We start from the raw sequence: 26,495 nt of genomic DNA on the forward strand, positions 1-26,495 counted from the left end.
AAAAATAGAATAAAGTCTTCGTTTAGAATGTAATTTAGCATTTACATTGTAATTTATCTAAAATTCCATTTGATATAATAATAGGAAGGAATAGAGACTGAGGAAGATCAATTAGAAAACGAAGAAGAAGTTATAAATGGTAAAAGGATGAAGCTTTAAGAATTATAAATGATAACAGATAGATATTTTAAGTCGTCTTAAAATGAATCATTCTATTTATTTTTAATCATAAAATAATGGAATTCAAAGTACATATATGCAATAGAATAATTTGAGAAGCGAAGCTTTTCTATATACACCTTTATCTGTCCGCCAGTCAGTCTGTCAATAACGCAATGGGGGAAATGCGATTTTCTCGTCTGCTACTTAAGATAGTCGACTAAAAATTTTTGGTGGAGATTCCCTGTACCAATGAGCACCCAGTGTATGGTCCGTCGGTCTGTCGGTCATGCTTTAAAAGACACACTTATCCGTTTCGAGTTTTTTCCCATGATTTTTTGCATGCCATCACTGAACATCTGCTATATATCTTACTTTATCAGTTTGTCCATCCATGATTTTTTTTCTTCTTCGCTACTTATGGATGCTGTCATCCTTGTATAGTATCGGAGCCTAGCCATAATCATCGAACTAATGTTATGCATGAATTTTGTTTTTGAACTAATTTTATCCTTCCTTTTCTATTATATTATTTATACTCTACTCTTTTTTTTATATATTTAAACTATTGTGCTATTTGTGTAGATAATTGTCCATTCTTACTTTTATTTTTTTTTTAAATTTCAATCTGTAGTAAGTTGATACCTTGAAACATTTAGTTTTGAAAACTAAGAGAACGACTATTGAACAAAACATTTCGTTTGCATTATGTTTTTAATTTTTATATTTTTTACTTAATTAAGCATTTGATGAAGTAGTGCCTGTTGAAAATAAAGAATTAATTAAACAAAAAATCGCCACAGGAGAGTTCTAGCATAATTGACTCATTAAAATTTGAATGTGAGTTTTGATAAGAAAATGTGTCAATGATTTAAATTTAGATTGAAACGTTTTATAAACAGAGGTGTGTATGAGTGGGTGTTGATACCTACCTTAAAAAAAGATTGGACATGCACATACCCAAATTCTCAGGAAATATTTATCCTCTTACATTATTATATTTTAAATTCTCACATAAATGCTTACACTCTGGAATACTTTGATACTACCCCAACAGTTTAATATGTCAAGAGGGTAAAAAATTCTAGATAGCTAGGTTCATTCCTATATCAAAACATTTACCCTCATTTCCTAATGATTACGGTATTTTTTTTAAATGCTAGAATAAAATGAATTGCAGATCAAATCAGGGAAAGCCGTCAAATTAACATTGAAAGGTAAAGTCATCCTTTTATGATATAGAGTAGTAAGGTTTAGTCGTCTAATGATGTGTGAAACTGCTGGACCAAATTGATTGTTCTTTACAGGGAAGCCTTTTAAATGTTTTTGAATTTTTAGGCTATTTTTCTTATCTTGATCGCCCTCTCTTTGGGGCTAGTGGCGTACCAACTAACCAAATAAAAAGCAACGATGTAAAACATAAGGGAAGTTTAAATATTATATTTACTGTAATCTACCAACAGAACATGTTAGCTATTCACCTCTTTGAAAACTAGAACTTAGTGGCTTTCGAACGTTTCATGTGGATATATTATTAAAAGCTAAGAAATTTTCGCGTTTACGTTGTAAGAACATTAAAAAATTAAATAATGCCCTTTTTGTAAATTAGATCGTTAAGCAATGAAGTAAGAAAATCAGTAGTGTTAAATTTTAGAGAATCAAGGTAAACATTTATTTTGCATCACAATTGAATAAGAACTTCAAAAGTGTAGAAAGTTTGATAAAAGATGAGGAGTAGTATAATAGCTGCTGTGAAAATATGACGAAACTTTGTTTTCTTTCCATGATCCGAAAATAGATATCCTTATACTAAAGTAACAGGATGTCTGTGTGTCTGTGTGTCTGTCTGTGTGTACCGAAGGATCTCGCTAACCGCTGAACCGATCGGGTTCTCCTTAACAGGGTAGCTTCTCATAAGTCCCGGGAAGGTTTTTAACTATTTTGGGGGAGGGTACCACCACCCTCCCAAGAGAAATGACAAAAAAATCGAAATTTTAAAACACGTTTAGGAGACTTCAACGTCAAATGAAGAGGTATCGTACAAAAAAATTAAAGTAGAGACTTTATCAAACAAAAACATTTAAAGTGCCACTAGAGGCCTCTAGGGGCGTAGCCGCTAGTATATATATATAATAGGTCAATGTCAGTGCCTACAAGAGAACCTCGCCCAAGAGCTAAAACATCTTCTATCAGTGAACTCATCAGGGGAGGTAATTTAGGGAAAAAAGTTCACATAACCCTTAACGGTCGAGGGGGGGGGGGGGCGTTGAACGCCCCCCCATCCGGTTTTTTATATCTCATTTTCTGTGTGTGAAAGATAAAGAGCCCAAACTGCGTGACTTTTTAAGTATGGGTATGACACACAACTGAGAGTTGGAATTTTTTAAATATCTCCATCCTGGCGGGCACAGGATGCCAGCAAACCTGGCAGGGTCATCCAGGTAAAGAGCAAAAATATTTTTTTGACTAAAACAAAGCATTTTATCATACCAAAATACTAAAATATCCTCTAGTAGTACATCCTCATATAAAATACAGGTGTTCAAGTCAATTTCAGGTTCCAGGTATGATCCTGCAGGTCCTGATCCTCCAAGTCTCCAGAAATCTTTAAATGGCTCCTGTGGCCGCAATTTTTGACTTAGAGACTTCAAATTTTAAACTTAAGCTTTTCTTACATGTCTACATAACGTATTAAAATTTCATAAAGATCCGCCGCCGTTTTCCCGCCGACCGTCGACTGCGGCGGCTGGCAGCTGCCAAGTACAGCTGCGGCCGCTGAAATTTATATTTTGATATTTGAAATATAAAATTTACATAAAGATTAACATTTTCTGCAAAAAAAATTTTATTCTAGCTTCAAAAATAAAAAAATTACAGCCGTTTGAAATTTTTAAGTAAAAAAGGACCTAAAAATAAAGGTTGTTAAATAAAAGGGTGAAGGAAGCGAAAATTGACCTTGACTTACTTAAGGTCGGAAATACATCATAACACAGGGGACTTACACAAAATTTTTTAGCCCTCTAGCTCTAAAAGCAACTGAGATAACAGGGGGGGGCGTTGAACGCCCCCCCCCCCCCCCCCCCGACTGATTAAGGTGCGGCAAGGGGCCCGACTGTAAGGGGTTAACCCCTCAGTGTTACTGACGGGCTGACGGACATACATACAAAGTGGATTATAGAGTAACTTCGATTTTTATTATAATATCTACAATTGTAGCAGTATCATTTACAGTCCCTTCTCTCGCTCCCTTCACTTTTCTAAAATAAATTATAATAAAAGGAGGATGGGTGGGTGTTTTTCGTGTGATATTATTTTGCCTAATGTTAGGTTATGTTATTTCCGGTCCAGGTCGCATGGTTAGAGCCCCCTTCCCCACAGAGATAACACTAGGTTTGGATAGGTTATGTTGGGTACCTAGTAGCCCCGCAGCGTTAAGGATCCCACAATTATTTTAAAATTAAGACAGGGGGATGGGGGAAGGGGGGGGGGGGGAAAGCAGCAAAGAATCTGTACATTTACTTCTATTTATAGAAACAAAACCTAAAGCAGAATCAGAAATTAAAGTTATCCAAGTAGAATTTGACAAGAACCTTTCTGAATATATTGAAAAAATGGTAAGTTTGTTTCGCCAGGTTTAAAATTATTGTAAATAGGGATGACAAAATCCATGTAAACGAAGCTCTAAACTCAGACGGTAGGTCAAAAGAACACTGACACAAGTAGAGTGTCATGACTTAATGAGCTGAATAATAATTTATCAGTCTAAAAAAATTGTATATCTGTTGTTCAAAATTGTTTGTTTAAATGATACTGTTTAATGACTTTTAGTTTTAGTTGGTTTTAATATTTAGGACTTGATTAAAGTAAAGCTTCGCTTTTAAAAATGATAGAGGAACAGCAACGTTATTTATCAATGTTACTGATAAAAATGCATTTATAAAATATATTTTAGAATAATTCAACAGAATATGAAAAAATTCAAACCCTAAATACAGATTTACCACCCAAGGTAAACATTTGATGCTGTGAGTATTGGTTTAAAAAATATGACGTAACAAAAAAAATCAGCCAATGAGAGCCCACTACGCATGCCGCCATTGGTCAATAACGGCCTCTCATTGGCTAATTTTTTTTGTTACGTCATATTTTTTAAACCAATACTCACAGCATCTAAACATTTAACTATATTCTATTTTTCAAATTGTTGATTAATTCCCTTTTGTTTAAAAATCAGAGAGGCAATTTGAATAATAGCCAGGAATTGCTTTACATTGTGTATATACAAATTAATTATTGATTTTATAGGTACCAGAAAAACCTATAAAATTTCAAATTCAACAGCTAGGTAAATTTTAAAAACAATGATGACAGCATCCATAAGAGCAAAGATTTAAAATCGGAAGGAAAGACAAACGAACAATAACTCTTGTAGAGTATCAGAATATAATAAGCAGAACATTAATATCTAAGTCTAAACGAAATTGTACATACATGTGTTGCAATATTGCGTAGATATAGGATACTATAAAAAAGGACATACTTTTATTTTTAGGATTTTTATTGTTGAGATGCCTCGCTCATAATACTATTCCTTTTTTCCTATGAAACATTATTTCAAAAATCAGAAAAAAAGGATAATTATATGACACAAAAAAATGTTGTGATTTAAAAAAAATCATATAATGAACGTAGACTTTCTGTTTGAAATCGGTAGGACCATTCTAACATGTCTAGATTACTTCAAGTGTTCCCAGAGTCCTCGAGCGGCGTAGTATTTGCGATAAAGAAATTGTTATTCTTTAAGAGAAATGGTTAAGTGGCGATATCAATCCTGGAAATAATAAATTCTCTGTTCATCAAGTTGTTAGCAAACTAAGAGAATTAAAAATGATTTCAAGGTAAATTGACCAAACTTTTTTTAGAAATGTAAAGTCGCTTTTCATTGTACAAGGATTTACCTGTTGTCTCAATAGAAGCTTGAGAAGGGGCGTTGCCACCCATGCAAACGCTGAACTGATATGATACTTTTTTCAGTAAAGCGTATTGCAGGTCCAAGGAAGTTTTATAACTAAATTTGTGTCGGGTATTCCCCCCTACCAAGAAAATCACCCTTAGAAAAATATAACCCCCTAATTTTTTACTTTTTTTTAAAACTTAGATTGTAAATTAAGGGGTGGTAGATTTCCCCCTTTCCCCCACCATAAGAGGCTTCTAGGGACGTTGACGATAAGAACAGATCTATAGTATAGATATATACATATAACTACCTCCCTTACTTTTACAATGACCTTAATCGTCTGCTAGCAAATTGTTTTCTGCTACTTAGCTATGTTAATATTCCCGACACCATTGGTTGATTTTTAAAAACCCAATTGGGATAGGTAGACAGTTACTTAACCCCTTCCTCCTAAAATATTTTACTCTAATGCCGATAGCACTATAAATATTAATGGACCATTCCCACAGCCAACGAAGATGTAAAATAAACCAGACGGATAAAACATGTTGATATACGATAAAGATAAAATAACACAATTATGACAACAAAAATACTTTATTACGTCATGATATTGTACAATGCAACTCAATATTTACATCACAGATTAGAAATCACAAGAATTTTTAAATTTTAAAAATGTTCAAATTTTTATAAAGTTTAGGTATAAATTCAGATTTTATGCTAAAACGCATAATTATAGCTTAGGTCACTTGACAAGTAATTTTTTTACCCATTACTCTTTTAAAATTAAATGTCCTGTTTTTTCCTGTTCCTAATTTTGTTAGCTAAGCTAAAGCGAACCTTAGAGTCAAAATTTAAAATTTTAAATAAAATAGATAAAAATTATCTAGCCTGCTATAATTATTAAATACAAGTTAAAATAAATAGGTAAATTATTTATAGTGTTCAGTTTATAAATAAGTATAAAATTTGGTTTCAGCTAGGAGTCAGATATATCAATCTAAAAGGGGGCAGACAAAAAACTTTAAATGAGGCAAAACCTATTATGTGGTTATAGAATATCAGAATTATTATAGATTTACAAAATATCAAATATATTTTTTTGGTTATAACCAATTTACTTTCCACCAAAAGTTTATCAAGTGTTTTAAATTGTATATGATAGGAATTGCCAGACGACAACCCCGGATAAGAAAATGGAACACGAGCAGCCAATACAACAACATGTGGTAGGATAAATAGTTCAAACATAAAATGGAAAATCTACAATCTTTCATACAGAAAATTTTGCTTCAAATGACGCTTTTTGGCTGTCCCCTTTATATATAAATTTTCCAATAAATATCTTTAAAATATTATATGGTCAATACATATTTTGATCTAGTCAATAAATATAAAATTAAGTTTGCTATAAAATGATACATATTTGTAAATATACAGAGAATAGGAAAAATGTTTTCTCCCTATCTTATAAGAATGTATGATTCTTAAAAACAAAATAGTGAAATGATATTGGATTTATCAACCCATCATTTTAGAGAACATTTTTTCTTACTCTGCCTATAAAAACATTTAGAACTTCTTCATTTGAAGTTTAATTTGCTCCCAAGTTAACCACAGGACAATATTCCAGGAGACAAGACGCATGCAGCTAGCGGTGAAGCCTTTGTAGAATGCTCCCATTCCTTCTTTTCTGAAATTTAAAAAATTCTATTAATCTTCAAATTATTATATGTTAATTGTGTTTAAAATAAAGCTTAATATATTTGTTTACACTTAAATTAAAAATGAACGTATGAACCCTAGGATCAAATGCAAGGTTATGAGGTGGCTAGGCCCAAATGGTTAACCTATATATGAAGATTTATAAAAAGTTCTTAAGTAAGTTATAACAGTTTCCAGCTTCCAAAATGAGTAGTTCCTAGAGGCCTTATTGGTTTGGGGCAAAAAACCATAAACGTCTACACTGATATGGTTGCTGTTTAAGCTTATATGATCTTTGGAGGCGGGGGAAGGGGGATTGGAAGTAAAATTTTAGGGATATAGGAAACATTTTCTTCAAGTTTGTATAGGCTCTGAAGTCAGTCTATCATTTCAGAAAATTGGCATTATGGTCATTAACAACTAATAAAAATAATCTTCAATTACCTTGCTGTGGAAGCAACACAATTCAAAACTCCGCCATATTTCCCTCTTGGACTGTTCATATACCTACAACAAAATAACCACTCACAAAATTGAAATAACTATAATTTGAGTAAGGTATAACAAGTTTTAAATAGAAATAATCACATTTCGAGGGATTATATTGATTAGGTCAAATTATATTTTCATAAAATAGCACTTTTTATATAAAAAGACAGCTTAAGCCGAACAAATTTGATTTGCTAATGATATGCTAGTTTATAACACCCAATCAATTTATAATTGTTTACAATTCATTACCTTGTTTTGATGACATCGACAGGGTTGGCAAGAATAGTTGCAGTTACACCAGCTACTACGGCACTAAAATTAACATTATCAAAATTTTCAAGAATTCAAGAAGTTCAGTTTTCTAAAATAAATAGCTTAAACCCACACTATGAATGAAAATTTAAAAAAGTGTTCCGACCGATAAGAAGCTTTCTTAAATTGGAAACTCAAGTTTTGTGATTAACCAAATCTAAAAGGACAAGCTTAAAAGCCTACTTTGTATATCAGAATATTTTTTCTTTGTTGGTGTAATTTTAGTCCAGCACAAAGTACTAATAATTAAGCATTCGTCGGGGAGGTGATAGGTTCGAATCTAGGCCCAACACTTCTAATGCTGCTTTGTCAGAAGTTCGGCATAGATAGTTAGAGTAGGGCATGCCTTAGCCCATAAACCGGCGCAACTCATTACCATGCAAAGTTAAGACTTCTTAAACAAAGGTCGTGCAATCAAAGGGTTGGTTGTCTGTTGGATGTTACTTAACCTAATATCCTTGGGTGTTAAAGTATTGCATCTCATTACAAGCGGATGATGCTCTGGATTTACTAGACGTTACTAACAAAAAACAAGCATATACCTGGCAAGGTGGCAATGGATTCCATCAATCATAATATTGGATCTGATGAAATAATCTTTCACAACATCGTACACAACTGTCTCTCCAACGTTTACTATGCAATTCCTAAATTAAGAATTATATATTAGCGTTCATTATTAGATAAATTATTAAATTCTTAATACAAAACAAATAAATTCGTTTAATTTCAAGGTTTTCAAACTAGCAAACCACAAAATTGAGGTGAAATAAGTCAAAATATAATTGATATTATAACTGAAATAAAAGACTAATTTCGTTCAGGGATCTAAAGTGATAAGATAATGGCCAATAATTTATGTAAATCCCCAAAGATGCTACACAAAAATACCCATTTTGTAGATTAAAATTAGTGGTTGAAACGTTTAAACACTCAACTAAATTAACAAACCAATCAAATTACCCAAAGTTTTCAAGTTAAAGCTAGAACACAAAAACATTATTAAAAACTAGTGTAATAAACAGCCCATAGCCCCCTTCCTCCCTGCAAAAATTTGCAATTATACCTGGCAATATTTGGACCAGTTCCTCTGTATAAACCAGATTTAAAACCTTCCTGTCTGGCTATACTCACATAAGCGTCCATAACTCCCTAAATAAACAATGTTATTTATTAAATTAAAACTTAAAAAAAACCTTTGGTGTATGTATTTTTTGTCAGTATTGATTGTAGTCAACCATTAATTACCCATTCCAATGGATAAAGGATGTACGTGGATATTTTAACAGAGGAAATTTAGTATGCTAATATGGACCTTATTTATTGGTCAGTTAGTTCATCCAATAGAAGAAGAGGGGGATGGGAAATAAAGGTGATTATGGGGGGGGGGGGAGTTACTTTTGCCAGCTGCGAGTACTAGTTTATCAAAGTACATGAAAATATTGTGCTAAATCCAAAAAATAATATATAGATTCCCATATAATTTGACATCAGAAATATTCTTACCTTGTACTGTCCCTTGCCACCAGCGGCCTGCATTCTCACTTTGACAACATCTGTGGGCTGGGCACATAGGATAGCCAGCGTTCCTGTGGTTACACCTACAAACATTCAGTGTTAGGACCAGGGATCTAAAGGGATAAGAAAATATCAGATAAATTGATGTAAATTCCCAATGATGACACATAAAATGTATTAAATCTATCCACTAATATGGGATGGAATGAAAATAAAAATATCAGGATTTGATAAGATAAACTTTTATTCTACCAACCTGCCGCTATTCTAATGCCCAGCATTTGCATGCCTGTCTTGGCTCCGGACATTTCTTGGTACATTTCCCTGACAGTCTCGTACCCGCCAATTCTGAAATATTCTGTTCAATAATCTTGTTAAAACCCAAGTATTATCTAGATAGTCTATTGAGTAGAAAAACTACTCTATAACCCTTAATGTTACTTAGTCAGAAAGGATTTGTGGTAAATGCAAATATTAGACATTACACAATATATAATTCCCCTATCATGCTAAACAAATTGCCCCTAAATTAGATTAAAAATTAAAATCCATGGTTGAAAAGTTTGGACACACTTAATCATAAATCAACCAAGATTAACAAAGGTTTTAGGCCAACAAATGGCTGAACGTGTTTATAAGCTCTCGAGATAAGTATAATTGAATTTCCAATATCCCCTCCCTCACTTTGTTAAAGGTTTAATCAAATGTAGAAATGCTGAAAAGTTTGTGAAAAATTAAAATCTGTTCAGTAATTTTAGAACATATATATCTAAACATTCAAATATGACGTACAACCATGCCATTAATATTGGGTATCTGTGCTATTAAAACAAAAGAGATTTTTCTAGAAATATTCTGGATAAAAATTCTTAACATACAAAGTAGGAGTGTAACAAAGTGCAATTACAGTAGAGTAATTTTCCTTCAAGTTTACATAAGTTAACAGGAGAACAGAAATTCTTACGAAATAACAGGAATTAAAGGAAGTGGCAATATCAGAAAAAAATATATTTTCTAATTCTTATGCTTATGACTATCAAGAAGCTGAAAAATTCTAATATGATTTTTTTATTCTAAAATTGAAATTGAAGGTTGCCTAAAGGGGCGTAGCCGCTAGTTTATCATAAAGCACTAAATTAATAATATTTACCTAATAGCACTGAAGGCCATCTGCCTTTGTAGTCCAGGAACAATGCCACTGTATAGAGATGCCACGCCCTCGTAACGTCCAATGTTGAACAAGGTTCGAAAAACGCCACTGATATAAAAAAATACATTGAGGAAGCAAGTACGTCAAAGCTTTTTTAAAAGGGGGAAAACACCCTAATAACTCCTGCTGGACGTCTATACATATAAATACAATTAATATTTCAAGAAATTCGGTTAACAAGGTGAGTGGGATTTTTGAGATTTATCTCTAATAACTGAACACAGTAATAGTGTCTGACTGATTATGACGTAACAAAAAAATTAGCCAATGATAGGCCGTTATTGTCCAATGGTAAAATTTATAGTGGCCTCTCATTGGCTAATTTTTTTTGTTACGTCATAATCAGTCAGACACTATTACTGTGTTCCTAATAACTGCATCGTTTTGCTCTATTTACGTTTGAAGTGCATAAAACAAAAAGAAACTTGAAAGCCTCATTTAGAAAGCAAAATAACATTACTTTTCAAAACAACATTAAAGTACAGCAAGAAATATTCTTATTCTTTTGTTTTTGATGTCCTAATTTATATGAATGAAATTGGCCCAAACGAATAATGTGTATTCGTTTCTTTGCGTTCTATTTTAAAAGTTTTGTTTTGGGAAATTACAGAAAAAAACGTGGAAGGTATTTAAAGAATTTGAAATCTATTACGCAAGATAACAAAATGACGAATCAAGAAAATATCCATTAGAGTTAAATAGACTTAGATATAAGGATAATATTCTCAAGATTAAAACACAACATTATATCAAGCTTATATATAATACAAAGTAGCTTGATGTCTGTCTGTCCGTCCGTCTGTCTGAAGCTTAAGATCTCAACCACTGAACCGATCGGTTTCTACTCTTCAGGGAATATACCTAATGGTCCTGTGGTGGTTTTAAGCTATTTTCTTGGGAGTGGGATATCCTTGGTCCTTTTTTTTGTAGGAGATATCCTTAGTCCTTTTTTTGTAGAAGATTTCCTTGGTCCTTCTTATTTTTTTTTTTTTTAATTTCACCTTAACTTTTTTTATCATCTCTTGGGGCAAAGCCCCTAGAGGCTAGGGTCGAAGCCGCTAGTAGGTCAATATAATCTTAAATATTATAAGAAATAGATATTACACAAACAGAATAGATCAACAGATAAGTTATAAATTAGCTTCCCTACCATAAATTACACAAACAAGGATGAAAATATCCATAAATGCGACGCTCTGGAAATGAAGGACAAAGGAACATTAACACATGGATGTACAGACTTTCTGGTAACGATTATAGAGTTGCCACGCTTTCTAAATTGTAACTAACTGTTACAGAAATCATCATGCAAGGTTTGAAATCGATACGACAATACTAACATGTCTAACTTAACGAAAAGTGCTGACAGTTACACGAAAAGAACTAACCGTTACGGATGGACACTAATTATAGAAAAGCTTCGCTTTTAAAATGATAATTAATCTAAAAGAGTACATAAAAGTTGAATGTGTGGGCATTGAGCAAATAATGGCAGTTATTGTCATAAAGCACAGATGTTTAAAAGTTTGAAATACTTAATGTAATTAAGTGAAACAGACTGCCCTATCTAAAGATGTGCTACTCTACTAAAAGTACTATGTCTGACATACATATTGTATCTAAGGTAACAACAAGTTCTGGAATTGTAGGGATATAAGAATAGAACAATGAAAAATAAATTAATCAAACTATCAATAATTATTTCGAGTGTATACTTTTAAATAACTCCGTAAAAATTTCAAACAATAATAAATCTCCCATTACAATAAAAAATTTAGTTCCACTAGGGGTTTCCCTCAAAGTAACTAGTGGAGCAAGAACTGATACCGACCTTGTTTTTTAAATAAATTGAAAATATGGGTGGGCGTTTAACTTTAGGTCAGGGTTAGGTTAGCTTATATAGGGTACTGGGTAGCCCACAAGCATAGAGATCCCACAGAGGTTAGACATAAAACAAACATTTTATAGAAAACAAGAAGAGGGGGTTCAGTACTCAATTAAAGGAAAGCAAAGTTTGACTAGAATTACCTAGATTTTCCATTGGCCCCGCCTTCACCCTGAATCTGTAACCGAACCTACAACAATTAATAATTAATTCATAAGCAATGACTTGAAATATTAGGAAATTCGGCGACCGACTGCGGATTATTGATTGAAAGATCAGAAGAATATGAATTTAAAAGGCTTTTCATATTCATCTGCGGCTGATATAATAGATGAAAGCAATTAGTTGATACAATTCAGGGATCTACAGGGATAAGACAATGGCCGATAAAAGTATGTACACACCAAATGATTATTATCAATGATGAAGTTATATCTAAATTTGGGGACTATAGTAATGAACAGTCTGATGTCCTCTCCCTCCCTGGATAAAATAAGATTTTAGGAAATTCCATCCGCCAAATTTCCAAATTAATAAAAATTTAAAACTTCTATTTCAAAATAAAGTCCAATGCTATGACATTTATTGTTACCCGGAGATTTGTGCCAATATTTAAATATTCACGACCTTTCCTACCTTAGTGGTATCCAGTGGAAATGTAAAAAGATCTGCAATACAGGCGGCCACGCCTGCAGTTCCAAGCTGGACGCCAAGTCCACTTTTGCCAGATTTTACTGGGGTCAGCTATACAAACACAATTTAATTTCTATTATGGATTTTATAAGGGATAAGACAAGAGAAAAAATATACACTCATTTAGATTAACAAAACTACCCCTACAGAAATTAAAAATTAGTGGAATGTTTACACACGGAAGGAAGATATATCAAACTTTGGGGATTAGTATAATTTAATGTCCAATGTTCCCTCCTTATCTGATGATATTCAGTTAGGTCACATAAAAGATTAAAATGTTAACCTTTGCATAGAATATAATTTAATTGTAAATTCTAAAAAGTGACACATCAATCGAAGAATTGATTAAGAAAGAAATCATTTCTGTCAACCGAATGAAATATTTAATTACCTTTGGTAGAGGTACTTCAACACCGGGCTGTTTAGTAACGGTAGCCATCTAAAAATATATATTTAAATTTATATTTAGTTGTTCTGAGAATCACAATTTTTACAAGGAAGACAACATCCATAAGAAGCGAAGCACAACAAATTATATATTGACGAACTGAAAATTAAAGTGCATTATATGCAAGACGTTTATTTGATAAATATACAATAACACAAATCACGAAATATTAGAAAGTCACAAAAAATAATTTGATACATGACTGACGGACCAAGTAAGTCATAAAAATGATGCTTATTGAAGCAGGATGTATTAATCAAAAGTTTTAGCAATCTATTTTAAATTACAGACGAGAAAATCAATTTTACCCATAGCGTTATGGACGGACGGAATGACAGTAAGACCACAAAAATGAATAGATTAGCTTCGCTTCTATAATAAAGGTAACAACTAAATCAAAGTATTTTCTGTCAAGAAGCTTTTCTACCTTTTTTGATTTTAATTAAACTTTTCACTAAACGGTTCTTGACCAACTTCTCTAAAAAATAAAACCAAATTAGAAAAAAATGATTAATATAAATTTTCAACATAAAAATCACTAGATTTACTTTTATCATTGGAAAAATCCACTATTATGGTTTAATCAAACATAACAGAATCCATATAATTATTAATTCCAAGAAATTGTTAATTTTCTAACTTTTTATGGGCAATCTAAAACTTTCCTACCAATTATCTAATATAATCATACATATCAAAAAAGCATAATAAGAAAAATAAATAGATAGCAATATTAGCAGTCACACGTACTGTCGGATGTTTTAATAATCCGCATCTAAGCAGTATTATTTTGAAAATATGCAGCCAAAGAAACAAAACTTAACAATTTCATGGCTAACCATTCTTTTGTATAATATTACAAAAGCTTTGCCGATTTGCTTTGTGTATGTATAAAGAAATCAATACTATTTAGACGACTAACTGATACACAAAGAACCAGCTTTAACAATAACAAAAAGATTTGCTTTTGATGTCAAAAAAGCTCATTAAGAATAAAATATAATTACCTGTATTTTTCCTTTACTGATGGTGAATGAGTGTATGATGGCACAGAAAATATTCTAAATAACAAAGCACATCACACTTAATAACTTATAATAGATTATCAAAAATCTATAAAACTTGAATATCCTAGATGTTAATATTAACAGTATCTAAGGACAAGTGAACGGATCCCAAATGATTTTTACCATTCTAAACTTATTTTGTACAAGAAGTGGTTTTGAAAATTATTTCATCCACCCCTCTTATTCAAATACCCCATTCCCTTGTACCCCTCCCCCACAATTCACGAATCTAACATGGTTTTTTATTTGTTACTAGCTCAAGATATGACCCCCCCCCCTCCCTTAACTCAATTTTCCTTTCCCCTTTCCATTGCCCATTTTTTGGGAACAAGGGAACAGTAATCTAAAAATTATTTTTAGATTTATTAGAATTTTAAAATCAGTTATAAACCACACTTTATGAAATTTAAGTAAAGTGGTAATATCCATTGTAACTAATTATAGTATTATATGTATATAGCACAACTCTAACAAAATACAAAAACGTTGTCCACTCATGGCAAAAATAAAGCTTCCTTGACAGGGAAGCCACATTGGTCCAGTCGTAAACTGATCTCAAAATACAGACAAACACTGAACTACCACTTTTATATTAGACACTGTTTTTTTTAATTAATATTGATTACAAAGATCCCTGGTAGTTTGGTTCATACAATACAAAAATAATAAAATAAATATTACAGCAAAAATTATAAAATAGCTACATATAATAAGAATTTTTTGTCACTTAAACAAATTAATATTTCTTTAAAATAGATTTATTTTGCTTTTTGCTTTTCAGTGTAATAGAAATATACGAATCATATACATTAAGTTATATGTGTGAAGCTTTTATATGATATTTAAATCATATACACACAATCGACAAATTTGAAGTTGAACTTGCATTAATTTTCTAAAATTTTCTCTCTTTTAAAATGTACTATTGATGTACTTGTTGTACCAGAATTATGCCCGGCCCCCATAGAATTTATCTTTCTCATAGATCTTTCTTTCAACTTCAACAAGGATGTCAGCATCCATAAAAAGCAACGCTCAATAATTGAATATTAAAGTAAAACAAAAGAGGGGGAATGGGTTAAATATGTCTCAACCCATGGACCCTGTGCCGACTTTTAATTGTGTCTTTGAATATCAGCCAACACCGTCGTGGTTATTAATACAGCCAAGTCGCTACAAAAGAGCAGAAAGAAATTTGCTAGTCCCCGGCACTGGTTCAAGTTAGTCGTCTGGGTTATACATCTGTACTTAATATATCTATTTCATGAATTATAAAATTTATGCGCTTTTAATATCATTTCTTATTGTAACAGGAATCCACCCACATACAAGAATAAGACAATAGGGCTAATTTAATATGCCTCAATTAACGTTCAGAGCATCCGTTATGGGCTGAAGGAAAAAAACAGCCAAAATGTAGAAAAGACTCGCTTACAAAAATTGAGCGCTTCAGAAATATTATAGAGTGCGCGCTTGTCCAGTTAACACTGGTATATGAAAAGTCAGAAGTACGTTCAGATCGAGTTTATTGTGGATAATTCTTCCAAGAAAATCCCAAATCGTTGCTGCTTATATTGCACTATCTTGGCTTGCGGCACACTTTAAATTGTCCGTCTACTTTTCACACTCTGCTTTAAAACAAAAAAGGTTGAGCACGATAGTTTCATAAAATTAAAGTGTCTCTTTTAAACAGTAGTTTAAAAAAAAGAATTTATAACTTATCATTATTAATTTATAAATCATTTTACACACAAAATTCATTACAAGTAAATTTTTTAAAAGTTTTTACTTCTTTAGTATTAATCTAAAGTTGTTTTCCCTATTATTGTCAAAAAGAAATTATCAAAATATATAAATGTTTTTTGTCTCAACAGAATATGCTATACTTTTGTGCAATTTTGACCTTAAACTTAATTTGTAATTTTCAACAGTGTGTTTTGTGTAGCAGATAAGTAAGAAGAGCTAGGTCAACAATAACATACATGTAAACATATTCATTTGTGTAAATTCCTGGCTTTAATTGTTAAAATAAAAGTCACATGAACATTTTGCGATGTATCAAGATTAAAAATTTTCATTTGCTTTCGTTCTTTGGTAACTTAATTTAACTTTGTGACCAAGGCTCGGCAGGCAAACACGGCCGAATTCATTCGCCCTTTTAGAAGTCAAATGCTTGATTTGACAAAAAAAATAGTAGCCGAAGCTGCCATATCAACGAAAAAGCACCAAAATAATGCGGCCAAAATATGAAAATTTAACTGGGGTCAACATTTACAATCATGGCCCTATCACACACAGTACCCTATTGTGCACTGACGGGGGACCATCCTTATTTTGAAATAAATAAAAGATAAGGGGGGGGGGGTGTAAAGTTTTGTATGTTTGTTTATTACTTCAAGCCAGGTTAAGTATGGGTAGCCACGCAAGGTTATGGCACCCCAGAGTAGGAAATAAAAATGGTGGAATTCAGTGCTTAACCGGCACTATGTGGAAAAGCACCATTTTACTTTTTTTAGGCTATAAAGACTTGAATATTGTCATATCTATGATTAATAATCTTGTTGTCAACTGAATGGAAGGCCCGGCAAAAACATAAACACGTTTTCATATTATGTCATACCAGAAATACAGACAACAAATAACAATAATGTTACCATATGTATGATAAAAATCATAATTAGTCAAAAAGAGTTTTAATGCTAAACCACTTTTCTTTAATATTTTAAACTCAAATACTAATGATACTTTAGGCAAATGAAGTAGCTTTCCCTAATATTTGTAAGCTAAAGACAAATTAAGTATTTTTAATTTAAGTACAAAATTAATCTATCTTCCTTTGGTCTACCGATGTTTCAATGTTTCAGAACAACAAAAAAAGTAGATAAACATTTGAATGAAAAAGTTATTTGTTATTTAAACTGTGAATCATTGGGTGTCATTTGTCATTATTAAACTAATTACGGCGATATCACACAAAGTACCCTCTTGAGCACTGTGTAACACATAAGAGGGGTTGGTAGGGGGGGGGGGGGGGTCACGTTAGGATAGGTTATATTGGATACTTGGAAGCCCCGTATGTTCAGGCCCTGCAGGGATAGGGCTCGCATAGGTTAGGCATAGCAAAAAAAACACAACTCTTCCATACTTTAAAATTATTTAAAAGTTAGGAAGGGGATTTTAAGTGCTATACCGGCTACTTTTGGGAAAGTCCAAAAAAAACTGACCTGTCCTCAACCCAACTGCTAGAGATATCTTGTCTTCTCTGGTTTCTTTCTGAGCACATTAACCCTGTTTCCTGAAAAAAAAGTTGAGATGTTTCTTCATTTCCGCATAAAATCTTTATTTTTCTCTCTATTGTCCAAGGTCAAGATGTTAGTTTCGCAAATTCTTATTAACATTGCAAAATACAAACTGCATCTTGCTTTTTGCATTTATTTGAACACCAATCCCCCACTTTTATTCTTTTTGCTATTGGCGAATATTAATAATCGGCAGTTAATATAATTTGGTGGAACAATAACACACCAATTTTTTAATAAAAGTAATTTTTGGGGCCGGGATAATGCATTGCAAAAAAACTGAGAAGGTTCTTTACAAATAGCACTGCAAAAACAAGCAACCAATATCAAGAACTAAATTTGTCGTATTTAACTTATGCTTATCTAAAAAAAATATATCTACTAAAAGTATAAATATAGAATTTAAATATAGTTTGCCAGTATTCTACATGCAACAGTATTACTAGAGTTATCAATATAGAGTTAAAAATATTAACATGATAAAGAATCAAACCTTAATGTTGAAAATAAACAATAATTTCTCACAAACTAGAGTCCTACAGAAAGGACCAAAGGGCATACAGGTCGAAAAAAAACCTTGATATAGAGTAGCTTCGATACTAAAGAAATTCACAAAAATTAAGAAAAATTTATAGAGTGGCTTTGTCTCTTATTAAAAATGGATATTTGATTAGTAACAAGGATGACAACATCCATAAAAGCGAAGCTCTGAAACGGTAGGACAAACGGACATTAACACTTGTATAATGTCAGAACTGAATAATCAGAATGCGAATGTATAAGAGTAAAAGCAAAATTGTAAGTAAATTTGTTGAAAAACTGCTTGATACAGGATAATGTTTATGGACATACTTACATTTTTAAGACTTGATTATAGAGTTGCTTCGCTTATAAAATTGTACTTTGTTGTCCCAGGAATCAGTATACCAAAAATCAGACCAATCGGATAATTAGGTCACATACAAATTTGTTGTTAAAAATGTAAAAAAATCAACATGTTTAAAATGGACGTACGGACATTCTGGTAATGATTATAGAGTTGCTACGCTTTCTAACTCTTACCTAACTATTACAGGAATCACCATGCAAAATTTGAAATCGATAGGACAATTCTAACATGCCTTAGTTAACGAAAAAAGCTATTTAAAAAAGTAAAAAAATCAATATGTTAAAAATGGACGTACGGACATTTTGGTAATGATTTTAGTGTTGCTACGCTTTCTTAATCGTACCTAACTACTAAAGGAATCACCATGCAAAATTTGAAATCGATAGGACAATTCTAACATGTCTAAATTAACGAAAAAAGCTATCCGTTACAGACGTACGGACGGACGGACCGACCCTAATTATAGAAAAGCTTCGCTTTTAAAAAGACTCAAATATAAACATGTTAAAATACAGAAGAATAAAAATTGAAGTAAGACAATTAGAAAATTAAGCAATATTTAATAGCAATAGAAAGATAAATTGACAATACAAGAAGCTTTTAACATCACATTACCCTCTATTCCCTACTCCTTCGATCATAGACATCTCTTTATTTCACTTTAATTTATCTAAAAGTAATTAATTATAATATAACAAGGACAATTATAGCCATAAGAAGCGCATTCTTTTAACATTTAAGTTAGTTCTTGAACAAAAATCACTATATTATATTCTATTTTCATTTTCTCTTGAAATATTAACAAAATAAAAATGCCCTTTTATGTTATTTACTTAAACGTTGCGACGAAAATAACGGACTTACCCGAGATAAATAGTAGCTGCGCTACTTATAATTATAAAACCAACCTAAATCTCTGAACAAAACAATTAAGTCAAGTAATAGGAATGCTGACACAAAAGATTTTTTGCTTTGTTTGTTGATATGTATGTGAGTGTGTGTGTTCACGAGTGTGAGTCAAGCAAACGAATGAAATCTTCGAAACTGAGCTTAAGATAAAAATTTCCTTTTACCGCAGGGAGGAAGGGGACAATGGACTTTAGATTACACTATTTCCTCAAGTTTTAAACACGTTCTCTACTTCGTTGCATTAATTGGAGACATTTGATCTGTTTTGATTGGTTTGTACAAACTAACAGAGGCATTGTCCAAACATAATTTTTCGTCTGTTGTTCTGTACCTCAAAATCCCTGCTTTTTCCAACATCAGACTTTGAGCTCGAAAAGGGACATTCCAACCCTCTTTTTTGCAAGAGATATAAAAGAACAAAAAAGTTATAATAGTTATTTCTCGTATCGTATTATAAACGGCTTTCCCGGCACCTCGGGGCTAAAAAAACTAGTTTTAATCTTATGATTGTACATTTCTATATTCGTAGAAAACTGGATATAATACGATGCTAGACATAGTTTTTTTCGTATGGATGAGAACCGGTTCCTATCCACCGGATTCGAATGAATACGAGAAAATTTTTTTAAACGCCTCTTAAGGGGCGTTCCGTCGTATTTTGACAGTAGATTTTCTATTAACCTAATATAACCCATCAAAAGCTACTGTGAAAAACACGACGAAACTTACCTTAAGAGGCGTTAACACGAAAGGGAATATACCCAGAAATCTAAATTAATACTCGGTTGTGATGTTTTTAGAAAACATATTTGATGAATATATCCAAACATTTACTGTCTAATTTAAAATCAATTACTGTAAGCTACTTTAGTTCATCTAGTAATAAAATAACAATGTAATAAAAACAAAGAGTGTCTTTTGTAAAAAGTAAAACAAATTTTGATATGCATTTAATAGTTTCTACACATAGGCGTCCAAGGGGGGGGGGTAATGAGCCATTTGGCACCCCCAAAATTTTGTGAACAATACCCCCCCCCCCCAAAAAAAATTACCCCTACCTTGGGGGTGCCGTAGGCACCCCCAACGATTTTGGGGGGGGTATTTACCCCCCCCCAAACCATTTTGGGGGGGTAAATACTCCCCCCAAAATAGAAAATCTTTAACAAAAAAAATTTTTGCGCGCTTCGCGCGCATTTTTAATAGTAAATTTTTTATAAAATTTAAATTACCCCCCCCAAAAATTTTACCCCGGGGGTAAATTTTTGGGGGGGTAAACAAATTTTACCCCTGCCAACAGATTTCAGGGGGGGTAATTACCCCCCCCAAGCAAATTTTACCCCCGGGGTAAAAATTTTGGGGGGGGTAAAAAAAAATTTGCGGCGCGCTTCGCGCGCCATTTTACCCCCCCCAAAACCAAATTACCCCCCCCTTAAAAAAATTTTACCCCCCCCAAAATAAAAAGCTTGGACGCCCCTGTTTCTACATGTGTCGTAAATGCAACTTTTAAAACTTTTGTTCGTAATTTAAGTAACTTTTTGCGACATGTTACTTTTTTAAGCCTTGATGGAACGGCGCAATTATTTAATTTGTAATTTTTTTAAAAAATCGTGCAGAATCTTCATTTAAAATAAAATTTAACACGGACAATCATATCATAAATTCTAGAAATTGCTATATTTGATGGAAATGTATTTTTAAAGTGATCCGTGCCTTAAATGATTAAAATCCTTTTTTGACACTAATGAAGCAAAAATTATTTCATTATCGACCATTTAGTCAAGATCCTTCAGTCGGATGACATTCTTAGTTATAGTTTAGCAGTGGTTCAAATATTTTTTCTCTCCGGTAACGAAGTATAACCAAAAAGTAACTTTAATAAACTTTTTAACTTAAATCTATAGCAAGACAACTAAGTTAAACATTGTTTAATAAAATGATAATATAACTACGGAAGGACAAATCTCTTAGAACAATTCAATTAAACTGAAATTGCGACTAAATCTTCTACATTTCTTTGAATCTGTGAAAAATTCTGAGTTTGAGGTTATATCTCTTATTTGCTACAATAAAATTGCTTTGTAAGAAAAGGATTTTTTGTGTTCTAGGTCATTTAAGTCGTCTAAAATTACTTATAACTATATTTAGTCATTTGTGACTTCTTTTTTATATGAAAAAAAGGCATCGAAGCTAATTTTTTACGTCTTAATTTGGACAGATAAAAAATAAAGACTAACCTTTGCAATTTAATTAATTAAAGTTCTAAAAATAATCATTAAAAAGGACAACAAACTTCATAAAGCGAAAAAGAACAACAAAGAAAATTGATCAAACGAACAAGAATATTGATAAGAGTGGCAGTTTTTTAAATATAAAATTATTATGGATTGAATTTTCTAAAATTAAGGTTGCTTTGCTTAACAATAATAACATGGACGTACTTTCTTAGATAGGTGCATTTCAGCAATAATTTTAGAGTTTATACGCTTTAAAATTTCTTCTTGCTAATTTTTTCTGTGAAAAAAGTGTATAAAAATAACAATGTAAGGTGTTAAATATATAGAAAGATTCCAACAGGCCTAAATTTATGAACGACAGACATACATACGGACATATCCTAAATTAGAAAAGTTTGGTATCATCCTCTTAGAAATTTTTTTTTCAATATTGAAAATTTGAGTACCCCACCCCCCCTCCCCCCCGACAGCGAACTATGAACTCTGGCCGCAGCGCTCGGCTCCCTAGCCTGCCTAGCCGCAGCGCTCGGCCCCCTTGCCTGCCTAGCCGCAGCGCTCGGCTCCCTAGCCTAAAACCTAACCTAAAATAGCTGTTCGTCGGTAGTAAAAAATTGAAAAAAAATGAAAAAAAAATTTCTAAGAGGATAACGCCTAAAGTTTCGCTACCAATATTGTATAAAAAAATAATTTCCTTGTTTTATCCTAAATTACATAACTTGAGATGTAAACATAGAAAAGCCCTTGGACTTTGTTCACAGTTGAGAGCAAAGGTTAGCAGGAAGTTTTTGTGCTTTAAATTTCTTGTTAGGGATCAAATTCATTATGTGACTACCATTTTCATTGGCAAATTACATTTGTATAAAAAAAAATATATTTTTATTTAATTTCAAGTATGAAGCCAAAATTTATACAGCGTCAGCATCGACTAAGCCTTACATTTAAACCACTTTGGAGGCTTTGAATTTATTTTGAAATAAGGGGATGCCATATTTGGGTCCGGATTAAACTTCAGCTCATTTTTGAAGTTGTAAAAGGTTAATTTCCATGAGGCTTACAGGTAGATGACGCGCGGCTGCCAAGCTCTGATTTCAAGGGTCCGCTGGCATGAAATTATCATTATTCTCGCTGTGACCTATATTTCTTTATCAACTGACAACAAATATTAATCATTTGACACGGACAATTATGTCAATAACTAGCGTAGTGATAGTAGCTTGACAATTGTTTCATCAGAAAATAAAGCATTTTTATTAAATGTAACATTTAGTTAAATGAAATTTTAAAAGGAGGTATACAGGGGAAGTAAAAAAGAAAGAAAATAAGTAATTTTGTGGAAGTATTTAAGCAGGCACATCGTCACATGTGACTTATAGAGTAGCATTATTATTACCAAATGTACTGTACTTTATTATATACAGAAGAGACTGTTTTGTGATAAGAAAATTAAAATTTTATATGTGATCTGTTCATGCAAATAATGTATCTATATTAAAAAAGAAAAGCTTTGCAGCTACACAGATTTTATATTGTTTGAAATCGACTGTTCGGTTGCGAATTTGGATTGAGATTTTACTTGCGCCAGCAAGACCAATGGACATCTGCTCTATAGCTTAATTTATCCGTTTGACCCTCTATGATTATTTTAGGCTTATGCTGCTTATAACAATATTATCATAATTGTTAATTTTCTGATAATTTTCTTTTGATTCCCTAATTAGATGTATTTTATCATTCGACATTATTCGTAGTGGTTATAATATTATTCATTCATACACGAACCATTATTTTCTACTAAGTTTTCATTATGTCACTTGCAGGTAATTGACGTCATTGCGGGGGAGAAAAAGAGCAATATGTAATTATAAATGTTAATATTATGTATTCATATATAAGATTCTCTATGAAATAAAAAAATAGTAGTGATTTAGGCAAAAAACAAGGATGACAAAATCCACAAAAGCCAAGCTCTAAAATCATAAAGAAGGAAAAACGAACAATAAACACTCTTTAATTCATTTACTTTTGTCAAAGCATTCTTTTTGCCTAGTAGTATAAAATAATTTTGCCATTCAGGTAATTTTCCATATCAAGACTGCCATATAATTCTAAATGTCTATTTTCATTTCTTTGTTAACACGTTTTAGGACAAACCTGTGTTTTTTGTCATTTAAGTTAGACGTCTGAAAGGTTATGTTGTGATTTTCATTAAAGTGATAAGATTATCTCTAATTTCTTCTGTCTTTAACATTATAAGAGAAGGTGGGGGTGATTTAGCGCCTTTTGAGACAACTTGTGAAGTTTTTTTGGGGGGTAAAGTAGCCTTTAACCAATAGGCATCTTATCTAATACAGCTCCTCTTTATCCGTATGTCATAAATCTAATAGAAATATGAATGGAGAAACTATAATTTACTTATTTGTTCATAAAAATTTATTTTATTTTTGTGCTTTTCTTTATGGATATTGTACTATAGAATACATTAACTTTGAATGAATGAATTAAAACATCTTATTAAATTTGCAAAAAAAAGTAGGAAAATTGATGAAAGATTTGAAATAACCTTTAAAAGGATGATATTTGATAAGAAATGCAGCTAAATGCAGAAAAATCCATCTCTTTTCCTAAACGAAATGTCAATTTGGAAAAATCTAGTATAATTATTCTATTATAAAATGTAGGTTTTTTCATATGTCTGTAAATTCTTGAAAACCACTGAATTGAATGACCTCTGTAATTTAGGAAAGATTCACACAGGTCCTGAGATGTTTATACTATTTAATCTTGATATTTATATCTTATGGTGTTTTAGGCTATTCTTACTTCCAAAACGGTACCCCTTGGTGTTAGGAGCGAAGCTACCCTTTAAAGGAGAACTATATCGGTTCATTGGTTCGCGAGATCCTTCGAAACAAACAGACAGACAAACAGACAGACAAACAGAAAGACAAACAGACAATTAGGCAGACACACACACAGACAGACATCCTGTTACTTTATTACACCAATTAAACGATGACTTGTTTAGGTGTTTCTGATAGCAATCTCTAATGTTTAATCAAATTCAACTTTTAGACAATGACTTTATTTTTGCTTTTGCATTGTTTAGTTTTATACTAATTGTTTCTACAAACAAAGATTTTGCAAGGTGTTGCAAATCCGCTAAAAGCACAATGTCAAATTATATCCTGAGAGAGAGGGTACAATGGGCTGTTTACTACTAGTCCACAAAGTTTCATAATAACGTTTTCTTATTTGTTGGCTTAACAACTTTTGGGGCTTTAGTGAACTTTGATTGGTTGGACCCTTATGTTGAGTGTTCAAACGTTTCAAACACTAATTTTAATCTACTGAAGGGGTAATTTTGTGTATCATCATTGGGGATGAACATTAATTATTCGGCTATTGTCTTATTTCTTTTGATCTCTAAATAGTATCAGATTTAAGTAGGTATAATGCCATTATAATATATTTGTCTATGATTTATTTGCAAAATTGATTTACCACCTTATAGATTTGATCAGTTTTAAAAATGTAATAATTTCTCATAAAAATTTTATCCAATTAGGTAATATAAAAACACATATTAAAGGAATATTTATCTATCAAGATAAAGTAGCCTACATTATATTGAGTATTTAGAGGATAGGTAAACCTATTTTGAGGCAATATAAACTACACATTTATAATAAACTCTTTCTTATTTAATCAAAAATATTGTGACAAAAATGAAATTCCAACCTTAACCCGGGAACAAAAGTACGTGTCTCACAATTATAACTGTGTGTCACGCTCGCTGTGTCGGTCAGCTTCCTGTCTGCTACTAAGCATTAGACTGGCGAAATTTTGCGCAACAACGTAGGACCAAGCCTCCGATCTCTTTTTGTTCCTTGTTTTTAAGGATAGATAGATAAAGAGAAAGAGATATGATAGGTAGATAGACTAAAGGCGTTTCTATGCAGTATGTTGTGAATGAAGGGACAGGTATGGTAAATCGGAAAAATTGAATATTTAAACTTTCATTGATTTCGACCCTACTTCTTTAATAACTTTTTTTCTTCTTTCTAAAATGTAAGTTTAAAGAATTAGAAGCTACTCTATCATGGTATTTCCGTATTACTAATCTAATAAATAAAAATTATATATTTTTTTCTATAAATCACTTTGTCTGTCCGTCATTCTTTCCATAACGCTGTAGAGGAAATGGAATTTATTCAGTTGCTACTAGATATAGAACTACAATGGTTCAGTGGTCAACGAAATCTTAACGGTGAAACAAAAAGACATACAAGTACAATTTTATATAGATAGCAGATTCCTATTTTTTCTTGAGAAAACATATCCCTCCTTGATTTTCCTCCGTAAGACGTAATCTTAATTCACTTATAAACACTATCAACTTATAAAAAGGATACAATTAGAAATACATCATATAATTTTTTTTGAATATTTATCTTTTCGTTAGTGTGTCAATTTGCTCCTTAATTCCTTATAAATTTCCACAAATGTTTCTATTGTGCAAATTGTTTAGCCTTTTTAATGGGGGGAATAGACCTTTATTTCGAAAAATTCATCAAACTCAACCCGCTCCACCCTTCCCCCCCCCCAAAAAAAAAAATAATGGGTATTTTTCCATAGTTCAGCAAATTCATTCCTTGAAGTATACAAACAAATTTAATTTTAAAACAGCCGACAGCGACCCAAGAAAGATAAGTC

The 26,495-nt window shown here is 32.0% G+C and overlaps 2 protein-coding genes across 7 annotated transcripts; one reads left to right on the forward strand and one right to left on the reverse strand.

Moving 5' to 3' along the window:
- Positions 1-88: 88 nt before the first annotated feature.
- On the forward strand, positions 89-6,440 carry LOC145325279 (uncharacterized). Its single transcript, XM_080168234.1, has 10 exons — positions 89-139; positions 903-959; positions 1,337-1,376; positions 1,769-1,822; positions 2,296-2,369; positions 3,691-3,773; positions 4,112-4,168; positions 4,465-4,504; positions 4,964-5,057; positions 6,285-6,440. The coding sequence occupies exons 5-10, from the start codon at positions 2,300-2,302 to the stop codon at positions 6,355-6,357; spliced, it is 417 nt and encodes a 138-aa protein (XP_080024360.1). The 5' UTR covers positions 89-139; positions 903-959; positions 1,337-1,376; positions 1,769-1,822; positions 2,296-2,299; the 3' UTR covers positions 6,358-6,440.
- Positions 5,695-25,637, reverse strand: LOC145325278 (dicarboxylate carrier UCP2-like). Of its 6 annotated transcripts, XR_013881424.1 has the most exons (17): positions 25,521-25,611; positions 19,255-19,309; positions 17,676-17,746; positions 14,392-14,445; positions 13,812-13,862; positions 13,328-13,375; positions 12,877-12,984; positions 12,384-12,430; positions 10,296-10,403; positions 9,402-9,493; positions 9,134-9,228; positions 8,694-8,779; positions 8,170-8,274; positions 7,565-7,627; positions 7,268-7,330; positions 6,421-6,812; positions 5,695-6,119 (listed from the first exon to the last, which is right to left on the reverse strand). XR_013881424.1 is itself a non-coding variant. In XM_080168229.1 (16 exons), exons 6-16 carry the CDS (start codon positions 13,373-13,375, stop codon positions 6,692-6,694), a joined length of 936 nt encoding a protein of 311 aa, XP_080024355.1. In that variant the 5' UTR covers positions 13,812-13,862; positions 14,392-14,445; positions 17,676-17,746; positions 19,255-19,309; positions 25,521-25,637; the 3' UTR covers positions 5,695-6,691. The 6 variants fall into 6 exon arrangements, 5 of the variants coding, with proteins under 5 accessions (XP_080024355.1, XP_080024357.1, XP_080024356.1 ...); XM_080168229.1 differs by having other exon boundaries at positions 5,695-6,812; positions 25,521-25,637; XM_080168231.1 differs by lacking the exon at positions 25,521-25,611 and adding an exon at positions 19,548-19,680 and having other exon boundaries at positions 5,695-6,812.
- Between the last annotated feature and the right edge of the window lie 858 nt (positions 25,638-26,495).

Source organism: Acartia tonsa, chromosome 7 (genome assembly GCF_053477335.1).
Source record: "Acartia tonsa isolate MP-2025a chromosome 7, ASM5347733v1, whole genome shotgun sequence".
NCBI lineage: Eukaryota > Metazoa > Arthropoda > Copepoda > Calanoida > Acartiidae > Acartia > Acartia tonsa.

Excerpts from the sequence above, each read along its gene's own strand:
- LOC145325279 (XM_080168234.1), top strand. The coding sequence starts at position 2,300 with ATGTCAGTGCCTACAAGAGAACCTCGCCCAAGAGCTAAAACATCTTCT. Across the intron at positions 3,774-4,111 it reads CTGAATATATTGAAAAAATG|AATAATTCAACAGAATATGA; the intron begins GTAAGTTTGTTT and ends AATATATTTTAG. Across the intron at positions 4,505-4,963 it reads ATTTCAAATTCAACAGCTAG|AGAAATGGTTAAGTGGCGAT; the intron begins GTAAATTTTAAA and ends TTATTCTTTAAG.
- LOC145325278 (XM_080168229.1), bottom strand. The coding sequence starts at position 13,375 with ATGGCTACCGTTACTAAACAGCCCGGTGTTGAAGTACCTCTACCAAAG. Across the intron at positions 12,985-13,327 it reads TTGAAGTACCTCTACCAAAG|CTGACCCCAGTAAAATCTGG; the intron begins GTAATTAAATAT and ends GTGTTTGTATAG. Across the intron at positions 9,229-9,401 it reads GGGCATTAGAATAGCGGCAG|GTGTAACCACAGGAACGCTG; the intron begins GTTGGTAGAATA and ends GAATGTTTGTAG.